The 14310-nt window shown below is 37.1% G+C and overlaps 1 protein-coding gene across 1 annotated transcript in view; it reads right to left on the minus strand.

Annotated features, from left to right (window-relative positions):
- LOC127659436 (cohesin subunit SA-2-like) overlaps positions 1 to 14310 on the minus strand; it is a 50644-nt gene that overhangs the window by 21228 nt on the left and 15106 nt on the right. Inside the window, exons 2-20 of the mRNA XM_052149245.1 lie at positions 7931 to 8063; positions 7725 to 7803; positions 7085 to 7228; positions 6810 to 6906; positions 6195 to 6271; positions 5849 to 6053; positions 5577 to 5728; positions 4209 to 4282; positions 3950 to 4073; positions 3726 to 3824; positions 3432 to 3511; positions 3240 to 3347; positions 2680 to 2791; positions 1906 to 2023; positions 1631 to 1734; positions 1424 to 1516; positions 1188 to 1277; positions 859 to 1062; positions 40 to 110 (exon numbers count right to left, since the gene is read on the minus strand). Coding sequence (XP_052005205.1) covers positions 40 to 110; positions 859 to 1062; positions 1188 to 1277; positions 1424 to 1516; positions 1631 to 1734; positions 1906 to 2023; positions 2680 to 2791; positions 3240 to 3347; positions 3432 to 3511; positions 3726 to 3824; positions 3950 to 4073; positions 4209 to 4282; positions 5577 to 5728; positions 5849 to 6053; positions 6195 to 6271; positions 6810 to 6906; positions 7085 to 7228; positions 7725 to 7803; positions 7931 to 7974 — 2075 coding nt within the window. The 5' untranslated portion in view covers positions 7975 to 8063. The remainder of the gene's footprint in view (positions 1 to 39; positions 111 to 858; positions 1063 to 1187; positions 1278 to 1423; positions 1517 to 1630; positions 1735 to 1905; positions 2024 to 2679; positions 2792 to 3239; positions 3348 to 3431; positions 3512 to 3725; positions 3825 to 3949; positions 4074 to 4208; positions 4283 to 5576; positions 5729 to 5848; positions 6054 to 6194; positions 6272 to 6809; positions 6907 to 7084; positions 7229 to 7724; positions 7804 to 7930; positions 8064 to 14310) is intronic.

The raw sequence follows: 14310 nt of genomic DNA on the forward strand, positions 1-14310 counted from the left end.
CGGTATAGTGCTCATGGAGGCGAGACAGGGAATCCTTACTTGTGGAAAGCAGTGATCCTCTTCAGTGTGGACAGAACTTGATAAGCATCATCTTCATCTGGGTCTTCACCCTGTTGCATATGATATGATGGCAAAATGTTGAGCTTATGATTCACTGTGGAAGCAGTTATTACGGAAATTTGTTTGGATTGAGTATCAGTATACAGAGAACTATGGATGTGCAAAACTACAGTTAAAATTGACTAATCAGTGGTTCGTTTGAACAACAATTAGTTTGTCTTCCTGTACAGTAAGTTCAGGGGTTCAGGTGGTTTAACTATTTTAACCTGACACACCATTTTAAAGACTTAACCGCTTGTGCGCTGGAAAAAGCAAGATGCAATGGAACTGGCATCTGTTTTCATATTATGTGCATATACCAACGAATTAAAAAAAAATGTAGATGGAAAATATATGCAGCCTTTATATATGGTTAACTGGCAAATATTCAACAAGATAGGCTATATAACCTTTATTGCACAAAACTACTATATTATAGTCCTCACAAAAACAACCCTACTAATTAAGCATAAAAATGTTTACATCGCCCACAACGGGTGAATTAAAGTCTGTATATATCTTGATATTTATTTATGATTTAGTCTATTTTAATGGTTGGTTGATGGCCGACTAGTTCACAAATCCAAATCATCCCTACAGAGAACTCCAAAAAAAAATACAGTATGATTGAGTACAAAGCGCACAAATACACTCTCCAAACTTCTGTTCTAATGCAAACACAAAGCAACATCAACTAACTCCACCAGTTCTGTTTGTCTTTCATGGAGCTCCAAACTGAGCCACTCCCGATGTTCTCACCTCCTGCAGGAAGTCCTCTAGAAGCTTGTTGAACTTGTCCACTAACTCATCCAAGAGCTGGCTGCGGGCGATATCCACCCGGTTAAAGATGGTGAACTCCTCATTGCACAGGGAGTGGTAGGTTTTGGAGCAAGCCTCAAGCACATCTGTGTCCGTGAGCTTCTCCACAATATCTCTGATTTGTCTTAACAATGAATCCAGGTGCTGCAAGGGAAAACAATTGGCTTTCAATCATATGCTAGACAGTCAGCCTTTTGTGAATAATCAGAACTCATTCAACGAACCATACAATGCATTTATTCTCTTTTTAAATGATGTGAGGTTCAGACCTTTTCCAAACGTCCTGTGGTATAGATCTCCAGATCAAAGAATTGGGGCAGCTGCAACAGGTTAGTCACTTTGTCTGCATCAACAGAGTACTGTATATATATATATATAAAAAAATAAATAAATAAAAAACCCACATTAAAGTTAATTGTGTTGTGAATGTAATTTCATGTCTTTAATATCCATGGTCTTTTTTAAAACACTGTTCAACCCTTAAAAAGCTACATGAGTCTTTAACCTTTGCAAGTAAAGGTGGCAGTGCTATAGCAAAGAGCTCTGTCATTCTCGTTCGATCATCAAGCTGCGTCTTCTTCTCCTTCGCCGTCAGAACCTGAAATTAGATCAAGTGAGAATTGGGAACAGTATGTAACTGGTAAAGTGTGAAAGCAGGAATTTGTCATCAAGGGCTTGTGTATATGAGTGTGTGTGTGGCATCAGGTCTTACCCTTTTGCCTGTGCCTCTGCCCACAGGAGGATGGCACTCTGCAGCCTGACGGATGGTGCACAGCATGATCTCAATCAGAGCCGTCTCCTGCCTGTCCGTTAGAGCTGGAAAAAGGACACACAGATAATTAATCCCTCGCTCTGAAGTAAAACAAACTGACCACTTCCTGTATGTCTGTTTTTATGAGGAAAACATGAAGACATATTTTATAGCTTTATACCAAATATGTACAGAACATAATTAATTCTGATGTTTTAGTGGTCCCTATGTCATACCTTCTTCTCCAGGCAGTGGTTCATCCAACAGTAGGCTTATCATACACTCCCAGTCCTTCAGTATCTCTGCTGCACAGTCCCACATGCTGTCCACAAGGTAGGCGGCATGCTCGTGAAGCTTAAGACCAAAAAATTAAAACATACAATATTCCATCTCATACACAGCACTCAGTTAAGTATTCTGACAATTTATGAATTCACAATTGTGCAGACAAATAAACCTTTCTAAAATTTGTAAGTATGAGCATTTTGACCTCTTTGCCATCCCTACGCCCACATATCACCACAGTCTGTTCACTACGGTCAGAATACTGATGAATACTGCACACAAAACTGGAGAGCACTTTCTCGATTTGGCAGGTTCTAAACTGGTTGACTAGCACTAAACAACTTCGAGGAGTCCCACATAAAGTCATGTTTAAAAGGTACTGGGTTGATACAATGAGCAATTTAATCTCTGGATTTGCCAATGTGTGCTAAGAGTGATGTCTGTAAAACATTCTGGATTCATTATTTTGGACAGACAGAAATTATAACCGTAATTCTATACAATTCGTTTTTGTTTTTATTTCTAGTTTTTTGTACAACAACCATTCATGGAGACGGCATTAATTGTATTGATTTTTTTTTTCATGCTGATCTATAATTTTGGTATTATCCATTTCAGATAAACCCACCTTAAACAGCATATATAAGAAAAACTAATTTAGGTTGATCGCTTTACATGCCAGTCAGACAGCCACTTCCTTCCTCCAAGTGCTGATTGTAGCTCACCTCACTCTCCAGGAAAAAAAAGACAGTGGTTTTGATGAGGTTGGCATTGACACTCTGTCTGCCTCGTCTCTTGGGCATGCTGTCATCCTCAGGGTCTCGATGACTGAACAGTCTGTGAACAAAGTTGAAAATTTACAGAAATTCAAAAAGGGTTTACAATTTGCCTCAATCTAATGTTTACCACTTCTATTAATTCATATGTCTCAACTGTTTCCATCTCGAACTATCCGCCTCAATTTATACTCATGATTACGGTGGAATGTTTTGCTGTCTTATGACTTAGCAGCATGTCTGACACTGGTTTAAGACAAAATCTAAAAGCCCTATCAAGCAGCACTCTCTCTGGATAGCAGGAGTGTCCACTTTGACTTAAACCAGTGTCAGACATGCATAAAGTCCATTTGACCATATTCTGAGCCCAATCTAACATCCTATCTGTCTCACCACATCTCACGCTCCATTTCAAGATAAATCAAAAAACTACATTTAGGTGTTACCAGGTCTCATTCACAGAAAACTCCCATCCTTTTCCAATTGCATGCAGAAAGTGTGAGACTCACTTCTTAAAGAGGAACTCTCCTGCTGCCACAGCGACGGGTCGGTGGGCAGAGTACACCAGATGGTACACACTCTCGCAGTCTTCTGCAGTCAGAACTTCATCACTGCTACTGTAATACCAAACAAAGCAGCATATGAGCATCATGTAATACTGATATTCAGAAAAAGACATTTGAAGGTTGTTGTACACATACTGTAACACAAGTGTGAGTAGTTTTATTGCTTGCACTGCAACATCATACTCCTTGTCCAGTGTCATAGATACGATTCGGTCCTAAAAGAGACAAAACAGACAACTCCATAAAACAACTAATCTTAAAAAAACAACACATTGATCAGCAAAACATTTATGACACTTAAAACTTTCAATTAATCTAAAAAGAAATAAAACTAATTAATATCCACTCAATAAAAAGGACTACTTTTCATGACAAATGTTAGAGTTTGCAGTATTTTGGATGAGGAGCTGCTCCAGATGGCTGTCTCACCTTGAAGCGGCTGGTGAAGAGCTCCAGCTTGGCATTGAGCTCACGGTTATAGTACAGACCCTGCAGAGCTGTGAGGCACTTCAGACGCACCTCACCTTGCTAAACAGACATGGGCACAGAGAGAGATGGGATTGTGTTACAGATATGTTCCAACTCTAGGAATGTGGCTTGACAAACCCCATCTGACACAAAAATCAGGGTATAAAGGAGGATTGAATTCGTACCTTGTCATGCATGGTCCAACCCACATACTTAAGATAGCTGTCATTAAGAAATGCGTCACTATACATTTTCATCCACACACCAATCTCCTCGATGCAGATCGCCCGGATCTCTGCTATTGCATCACTGAGGAAAAACAACAGAATCACTTAGATGAATCTGCAAAACCCAGAGGATCAGAGTATTATTGAGTTATCACTTGAGTGGTAATTGATAAGAGCTTGCGCTGTAAGAACATCAACTGTCCATGAGTGTGCATACCGATATCGGTGAACAAAGACACCCTTGAAAATGGCATTCATCATGTTTTCAATTTCATCCTGATTTTCTTGCAACTGCAAAGAGAAACATTCATTATAATCAATATTGCACAATGGAGGTGTTTGAATTGAAGAACAATCACAAATTTGTACACTAAATAGAACTGCAAAAAACTAATTTCAGTAATTAAGTCAAAAACACCAGCAGTTTTTAACTGTATTTCATTATCAACAAGATCTAAAATAACACACAGGGACCGGAATCTGTGAATTGTGGTTTGAATCAGTTAATTTGAACTAGGATGAATCTGATTTACAAAGCTTTATGTAAAAGAAAAAAAGGGCCTTCTGTTTATTGCTACAGCTGGCTCATCTGTAAAGCTGTGTGCAAGATGCAATGTGATATAATAACCAGCGATGTAGCATTTTGTCACACTACACTGCTACATGTTGGAAAAAGTGGCTTGTTACTGGACAAGCTAAACTATTTTGAAAATTATTTTGAAAACAGCTGAGTGTGAATGAATGATTACATGTTTCTCAATGTAAAGAAAAGCCAACCATCTAAGCTAAACAGGGACTAATGTGAAAACTACATTACAACTAGAGTAATGCCTGTAGTATCAAGACATCAATAAAATACCCATTCACTCACAAACACAGACATGGCATCACAGCAGGGCCAATTACATAACCCAGTTAATTTACAGTGGCAGTTAAACGTAGCTTTGGTACTCGTGGCCATTCAGACGAGCTCTATTCCAAGGGTGCTGACAGAGCAAGAGCACTGTGGCTAAACTGATAGTCCACAATAACAGTTTGACCCTTTTAAAATGACTTTGTATGTTTTATCTGTTTTTCAATAGGCTAAAATAAAAGATCTGGGGCTCCAGACTGCGAAAAGGTCGCAAATGTCACAAAAAACTAAATGTTGAGACAATTTAATTTCAGATGGCTGTTGGCAACAGCCATGTCCATTTAAAAAACGACTTTTTATCATTACGATTCCTCTGATGTAAACTTTGCATTCTTGATTACATCAGCCCATTTACCAACTAGTTGTTAATCCGTTACTGTAGTTGTATATATATATATATATATATATATATATATATATACATACACACACACACACACACACACACACATTCACAACAGCACATTAAGACAATTGTAAAAAACAAAAAGGTACTCAAATAAGATTACTATTTTGTATTTTTTTTTTAAATGTGTTAGTATTTTGTAGCATTGTTAGACATAACGGAAATTGTGAGGTTAAATCTGACAATTTCTATAATGAAATACATTTGATGGCTATGTTTTGGAGTAAAAATGTTAGGTGAGCCTTGAGGTCTTAGAGGACACTCACCTCCTTGCGTTTCTGAAGCAGAAGCTCTAGTCTGTCATTGGCCCTCTTGCCAAGCATCTTGTTCCTTTCTGCTTCATATTGCCGTTGGGTGTTGTCCATGTTAATGCTGAGGTTCAATGCTACATTCACAAGGGCTGTCATTAGCTTCATGGCTATGTGAAAAGAAAAAAATAAATAAATCAAAGCATGGAGATGTTAAAATCTTGGTACATATTTTTACCAACAGATTACAGATTAGTAGAATTTGTATACAAGAGGATGCTGGTCCTGACCTGCCAGTGTGCTGGTGTGTCTGAAGGCTCTGACTTGAGAATCAGAGAGGCCGGTGAGAAGTGAGATGACAGTGTCCATCATGTACTCATCATAGATGATGCTGTATTGACACTGCCGCACCAAAACACCGATAAACTCGCAGAAACTGGACTTGAACTTTTTCCACTGCGGCCCGGCCATGGTGAGTGGGTAATCGCCGCTGTCCTGCAACAACATCAACACCACTATCACTGATTTGTTTTTGTGTACACATTGTGCACAAAAGAACACATATAAGACAATATGTGGCAGCTGGAGAAGCACTACACTAGAGAGTTATGTCCAGGATACAAGAGTGAAGTTTACCTCATCAAACTCTTCTGTCATCTTCCTGATTATTTCAGAGTTTTGCATGTTCCGGAACATCTCACCAGTGACAACACCTGGAAAAACATTGAAGGATCAGACTCAAATTGTCTTATAAAGAATGAAAAAGTAACACCAAGAAACAGATGAGCAAAAAGTTACACTTAGTTCTGGACTTAATATTGATATTTTCACATTCTGAAATACTTTATTCTGATTGGTCAAATATTTTTGAATAATGAAGGCAAAACTGTATAGTTAACAACTTTTTGCCAAATCTTGGTTTAATGTCTCTTATCACTCTGCTGTCCCTTTCTCCTTCCATAATAAAATACTGTGATTTTAACTAAAATCAATGTGTTATTTATTAATTTAGTAAGCAGCAGTGTCATAAGCAGGATAAAGTACAGTCACACAGTCATCATAGCAAAATAACTCCTTTCAGGCTGATCCACAACCCCTCAGCTTCAACTCAGGGTCCTGATCACCCTGTCGGTGAAACAATTGGCTGACTATTCATTATATGGTTATTACATATTAAAAGAACCTAAAGTTAAGGCATTATGTCTGTCTCGATGCGCTGAGAACAGATTACATGAAAAATTACATTCAAACCTTTGCATCCAGAACACTGAATGAAGAAATTTATCAAGTCGAGGAGTGCAACGTCTCTGTCATGTTTATAGGACTCGATCCAGTCATCAACGACCGACTGCAAAAGAGAGCAGAAAATAAAATAATGCAAAGGTCATAATCTACTCAACTTCACAGCGGTTCAGCCGTCTACATATTCTCCTTCCAGAAGTCACAAGCCCACATTTGTTAGAATTTAAGATGTGAATATCAGAGCAAGACAGATGACATTGACAGCCGGCAATATGCTCACTGACCTGCATGGCACTCTTCCCCAACCTGACCACTTCAAAAAGCATAATATTTTCCATGCCGTTCTCCTGGTGGTGACCATTCATGCATCCAGCTCCTTTACCAAATCCTTTCCCCTTCTCTCCAGGGCCCTTCTTGCATTTTTTTGCCTGAAGCATAGGGACAGTAAGGAACTGGATCACATAATTTGCATGCAGGAATTGACCCTTGACTAAGTCCTGTCTTAAAACATTAACAACTGTTGCGTCCTCTACATCAAACAAGCGTTTGCGCTTTTCTAACGCAAGTGTATTTGGATAGTTTTAAAGTGAAAATTGTAGAAAATACCCCCCACCCCCAATTACTACGTGATTTAGAAATTTCTTTAAAGAAAAACAACAGATAAGAATAAATTAATCCAGCCCACTTTATATACAATCAAATGTTTTACCAATGTATGAGTATGTTTTATGTTCATTCTGTAAAGCTTGTTCGAGTGAGCAAAAGTAACAAGGGGAAGGAGTTTAGATATTCTGTGGCTCAATTGAATATAGATCATGTTCACTAGCTTGGAGGATGGTATCATGCAGTATCAAAGGCCATTTGAAGGTTGTGAGACATTGTTAAAGACAATGATTATCAATAATTTCAAGAGTCCAGTCATACCTTCCCTTTCCCAGAAAAGATATTCCTCCCATCAGGATCATCAAAATCAGTGTCTGATGAGAAGCGGGTGTCGGTGTCCCTGTTAACATACACAGATCAATGTCAACTATGTTTTTTTTCCTAAAGAGAAAGAATGTCGGCACAAATGTTTCATATGCCAGATTCATTATTCACATGTTTGTGTGTATGTGTGTTTTTGCACTCACTGAGGGTAATGAAACTCTGCTTGTAATTCTGGTGCAGCTATCATTTCTTTAACATCTTCTGGTCAATCTCAACTGATCAATGTCTTTGTCTTCATTCACACAACACAAGAGTGGGTATTTCTGTCTCATAAACCTAAAACATAATGGGAGAGTCTTTAGCTCTTGTGTGATCAAACAATAAAAGCCATCACAGAATTAGATAAAATGGATAAATGTCTACTCCAAATATATTAAACCGAAAACAATAATTAATCACAACTGTTTCTTTGAGATTCCATTTTTGTTTTCAAGATATAATATCAAAATGGTATTTTGATATTATTATTAAACAATTTTTAACACTACAACAAGTAGAATAATTTAGGTTCAATGCAGTCATACATTGGCCACTAGGGGGAACTATGGCTCTATATCTGTATCCTGAGCTGATGATTGCTCTGAGAAAACATTTTCAGACTTCAGTGAGTGAGCTTGAGTGAAAGCTGCAGGCTGCTGCATCCTTTTCATTGAAAATGACCACAGCCTGATTAAACAAATAATTCTAGGAGCTAACAGTACTTCTTCAAGAAGTAAAAACAAACACATAAATATTTTCCTTTTCATGGTCTAAAAATATCCCAAAATCAAAATTCCAAAAACCAACCCCAAAGTCTTCAGAACTAATAATGATCTGAGACTATTTAGCAGAGACAGACTACTTTTATTAAAATGAATGGGAGAAATTTAAACACCCAATGGATGTAGAAAGAAGTCCCGACTTACGGGTAAAAGAGCCAGTCACCTAACACACTCATCATCTGTCAATAAACTCGAGAACATGCATATGCATTAGCTAGCTATACCAGCCTGGGAAATTTAGTTTTTTAGCGTAATCCGAGGTAAAGAAGCACATTTTATGATTCCAGTGTTGTCAGATTTGACTGCTGATTATACTTGCTGATCTTTTTTTATTTTTATTATTAACAATTTTTTATTGATTCCATTCAACAAATTAAATAAACATTATCGAAAAACCTATCGATTTGCTTCAAAAGACATTCATTGATCTGGAGTGGCATGGATTACTTTTATGCTGCCTAAATATGACTTTTGGAACGTCAAAGAGCTGGCACAAGTGTACTTCCAAATAAAGGACCTAACAGAGCTCCATCTTCTAAAAATCTTCATTTGTGTTCTGCTGAAGGGAGACAGTCATACACATCTGGGATGGCATAAGGGTAAGTGAATAATGACAGAATTTTCATTTTTGGGTGAAATATTCCTTTAACTCCATCATTAATGACAACACAACACTGTCATTTGCTTAAGAATGCTATGACAGCATTCTTTATATTGTAATGTTGCATTCTGTTTCCCTAAACTGCAGGAGAGTGTGCACAGCAGGTGTTAATGAAGCAATGTGAAATTATCTGTCCATGTGTGGACCACACCTCTAGTGAAGCATTCTTGAAGTGGCAATCACGTTGCAACTGCAAATGATTAGAACACAGCGCAATAAGCAGGCCTGAGTTGAATCTGCGCCCACAGAACACATTCACAAAATTCTACACATCCCTCACTGAATGATATTAATATATTTTGATCATGCTTTCAGCTACCAATAAGAGTGTCGTATCCTAAGCTCCATTTAACATTTTACCATTCTGTCTGGGCTTGGCCAAAAGATGGAGTGGGCAATATGACCAAAATCTTACATCACAATAAGAATAGCCTAGTTCTATATCACAATAAAGATATATATCACAACTAGAGGTCAACCGGTATAGGGATTTGCCATCACTCAAACACCGTCTCCCTGAGTAATCAGGCTAAATTGCTAATTTGGTACTAGAAAATCACTTGCCATTATATTAAACACAGTTGAAAGTTATTTGGTTAAATGAAGCTTAACATTGGCAACTCAAAAACAAACACAAAGGCAGAGTATGCAATAGACTGGCATGTCTTAAGGTCAATATTAGGTAAAAAATGGCAAAAAGAAACAGCCTTCTCTAGAATCTCATCAGTCAATCATTGTTTTGAGGAATGAAGGCTATAAAAAAATGCTTGAAATTGCCATTTGTTTTTGTTGTTGAACATTTCATACAAAAAGGTGTACACTACAGTCTTCAAGACAATGGACAACAGCTCTAACAAGGACAGAAAGAGATGTGGAAGGCCAGATGTACAACTAAACAAGATAGGAAGTACATCAGTGTCTCTAGTTTGAGAAATATATGCCTCACATGTCCTCAGCTGACAGCTTCATTAAATTCTACACGCTCAACACCAGTTTCATGTACAACAGTAAAAATAAGACTCAGGGGTGCAGGCCTTATGGGAAGAATTGCAAAGAAAAAGCCACTTTTGAAACAGAGAAATGGTTAGAGTGGGCAAAGAAACACAGATATTGGACAACAGATAATTGGAAAAGAGTGTTATGGATCTTAAGCCCATTGAGCTTTTGTGGGATCAGCTAGACTGTAAGGTGTGTGAGAAGTGCCCAAAAATACAGCCACATCAATGGCAAGCCCTACAGGAAACATGAGGTGAAATGGCACCAGAGTATCTGGACAAACGGACAGCTAGAATAAAAAGGATCTGCAGAGCGGTCATTGTTGCACATGGAGGATTTTGTTATATTTTTATGAGAACTCTTTGAAGTAGTTTAAGAGGTTCTGATTTTTTAAAATTTTTTATGAGAACTCTTTGAAGTAGTTTAAGAAGTTCTGACATTTGTTTCATCAAATTGTAATAGTAATTTTTCATGTTATTAATGTCCTGACTACCGGTACATATTGTTAATGCCACTTTGGTGAATACATGTACCGATTTCTTTCCATAAGAGCAAAATTTGTACATTATTCCAATCTTTTGGCCACCAGGGTACATTGATTTTTAGAACATGTGCTAAAATCGGTACCGTCTCTTTAAGAAAACCAGCAATTCTGTAAAGCCGGGGCCACACTAGCGGAGTTTTGCACCGATATTCAGGGGAGCTCCATTTACATAATCATTGGCCACGCAAAGGGAGACAAGAGTACACATTAGCGTCTTTCATCGGTAGAGTTGCTCCGATACCAATATTTTGGCTTCAATACCATACCAGCCCCGGTACCTTGGAATCGATACTATAATCAACAAATAAAAAGCCTCAGATATTTGATGAAATGACACAAGAAATTACTTGTGTCATTTCATTAAAGAACTGCATAAAGTCTTACTGATACAAATTGTGCATTTTCCATTTAAATTTTTCTGGATTCCATGTTAAATATTTTAATTAAATGTTATGATCAAATGGTGTTTAATCAAATTGATAAATACAGTTAAATCAAATAAAAATACAGTAATAAAAAAAAAAAGACAAAAAAAATTGCAATTTTATTTTTGGTAAAATAAAATGCAGCATAACAAAGCTGCACAGTACTAGAGGTTGACCGCTATATTGGTTTTGCCGATTAATCAGCACCGACATACCCCCTGTTGTGTCCGGTGCTGGAGCGGATGGGAAGGGCGCACTGTCGTTATACAGTATGAGAGCGGCCTCTAGAGGCGAAATAAAAAAATATCACTGATGCCTCGTTGTAGTTGTTGAACAATGCAGATTTAAAACACCAACAACTAAAAGGTATGAATACAATACATGTTGTCATATCATTATAAAGAAATTAATTTCTTGAATAGATGCTGCATTAATAGAGAACAGCAGTATATATGCAGACAAGGCTGAGAGAATGCTAACCTTGAAGCTAACCTCAAGCTGTTAGAACAATGTGACAAAAAACATGCAAGTCTTACACAAATGTTTAAATAAAATGTATTACCATCTATTTGCATTAGTTTATATCCAGTCACGTGTATGCTTTAGCCAGCTAAGTTGTATATTTAAAGGTAGTGAGAGATGAGAAAAATATCTTCATGCAGTCAAGAGAAACATGTAAACAAATCAGAAACCCATCTGATTTAAAACATTTTATCCTCACAGTAATAGGCATTTGTCATTTTGATTAGATAATTATCAAGTGATCAGTGTGTGTGTGAGACAAGTTTCTTTGAGAATTTAAATGAGCGTAACAGAGCAAAATACAAACAGAAATATCACTGAATCTTATAGAAGTGCTAAAAGAAACATAAGACATTGCAATTCACTAGTTTGCCCTAGTTTCACATTAAAGACCCCTCACCAGAAGTGAAGTGATCAGCCACTTGAAGACGTGCAATAGCTCTGTGAATCACAAAAGGCTGTGTTTAATAAGTAAATATATAGCATGCGCATTGCCAGCGCGTTAGTGAATGGTGCTGCTCTGTTTACACACACTCGCGGCTAGGGTTGCAGCGGTATACCGGTTTCACGGTATACCACAGTTTGAAAATTGATGGTTATCATACCATGTTCATTTGCTTATCTACGGTATTGAGAAAAAAATGCAACTGGACGGAGAATCTCACATGCGCGTGCACATCTCCTTTCCTCCTTGTCTGTCTGTCAAACGCATCAACCTGTGACACGCACACGCAGCAGAGAAAATTTCAGAGAGAAGCGAGGCAATGGGATCTGACGTGAGTGTGTGTGTGTTAAAGCAGTGTTTCTCAACTGGTCTATTTGGACTGGGTCACGGACAGCAGGGAAAGAACAACGCCATGGTTCTCCGATTGAAGATATTTCGGCGGCCGCCCAAATGATAGACTATTTTAATAGTTTTAATGATAATCTCGCAAACAGCTAAAGCAGACATGAGCAATTTATGGCTTGATCAAATTTTTCATTGGATATTTCAGTTCACTTGAACTTGCGTCTCCACAGGCGTTTAACATGCTCAGGGTTGCCAGATAAGAGACGCAACACCACCAGTTTGAGATTTATACTTGCGCAAATTGGAAATATTCCGCCTAATGTTATACTTATTTTGTGCAATCTGGCAACTATACACGTCTAGCTTTCTCCTTTGAACAAACTTAGCGATCTGTAGTGCAATATTCTGCTAAAGGAAAAGTGTTATATGGCCACTCTGTGTCCATTCTTGAGGCTGCTTGTGATGTTTGGTGCCACTAATTTTGTAGGTAAACATTCTCAGTGATTAAATTAAATGTAGCAGTAGATCTCGGCATCATTGACACACGGAGAGGTAATCATTGACATGCAAAACCATCGAGGAGACCTTTAGCATGTAAACGGGTAAGTTTTAGAAAAAAAAAAAACAAGTAAACTCGCCTGCTTTGCAACAAACCTGAAAAGTTCTATAAATTTCATTTTTTTTAATTAAAACAAACCCCTGATGTAGAGTGTGTTAAATTGAATTATAAATTAACAGGGAAGTAGAGATTGTAAAATAAATTTATTTTAATGCCTGTTAGAAAAGTATCTACATATGTAGAGCAATACAATACTTTAGTCAATTGCAGAACAGTCTCACTAGTCACAGATACACTTCAGAAAATTGAGTACACCACTATTTCTGGGCTTAAAAGTTACAATAACCAACTCAATGCAGAACACTGTATCTCAAAAATAATACAATGTGGCCCCCTATGCAGTCTGGCTGTGCTGTCGTGCACCTACAGTATATGTTAACGGTTAATAATCATAGGACATTACTTCAAAAGCTCACACAGCTGATGTTATTTTTCAATTAGTAGTTAATTTAACATGCTATGATAACATGTAAACTAACATGCTTTAGTTATATAACATGTTGTAGTTACATGCTATTTTTTTTATCATGTTTATAATTCTGTTAGCTTTCTTATTTTTTTCTATTTATTTTATTTTCAAAAGGGAGACTTTACACATACGTCAATAAAAATAAATGGTTTCAAGTTTAAATCATAATAAAGTGTTTGCTCAAAAATAAATAACGTTCTCAACCAATCAGAATCAAGCATTCAACAACCCTGTAGTATAATAGTAATTGTGTAATACCGTATACTGTGAAACCGTGATATTTTCTGAGACTGTTATCGTACCGTGAAAATCTCATACCGTTGCAACCCTACTAGCGGCTATTTTTAGCCTTCACGCGGTGTGCAATATTTGAGTGCTACACACGAACATCATCTCAGATGTAGATGCTAAATAGTTCGGTTCACTTATAATATGCATTTAGAATGGCACCGGAGGTGCATTTGACCAGAATTTAAATAAGATGTGAATTAAACTACTGTGAACTTGCCTACAAACAGACATATACAAGACTTTCTGGACAGTTTGGAAAGAATGTCAAAATAAAAGCGTGAGGGTTTAAAAAGTGCACAACTTAAATATATTACAGTTGTTTTTAAAATTACAAGTCAATAATAATATTAATAACTATTTATTATTATTATTGTCATCATTAGTATTTGTTTACAATTTACAACAATATTTAAATTGAATGGGTTCCAAAAAATAACTGTGAATG

Source organism: Xyrauchen texanus, chromosome 19 (genome assembly GCF_025860055.1).
Source record: "Xyrauchen texanus isolate HMW12.3.18 chromosome 19, RBS_HiC_50CHRs, whole genome shotgun sequence".
NCBI lineage: Eukaryota > Metazoa > Chordata > Actinopteri > Cypriniformes > Catostomidae > Xyrauchen > Xyrauchen texanus.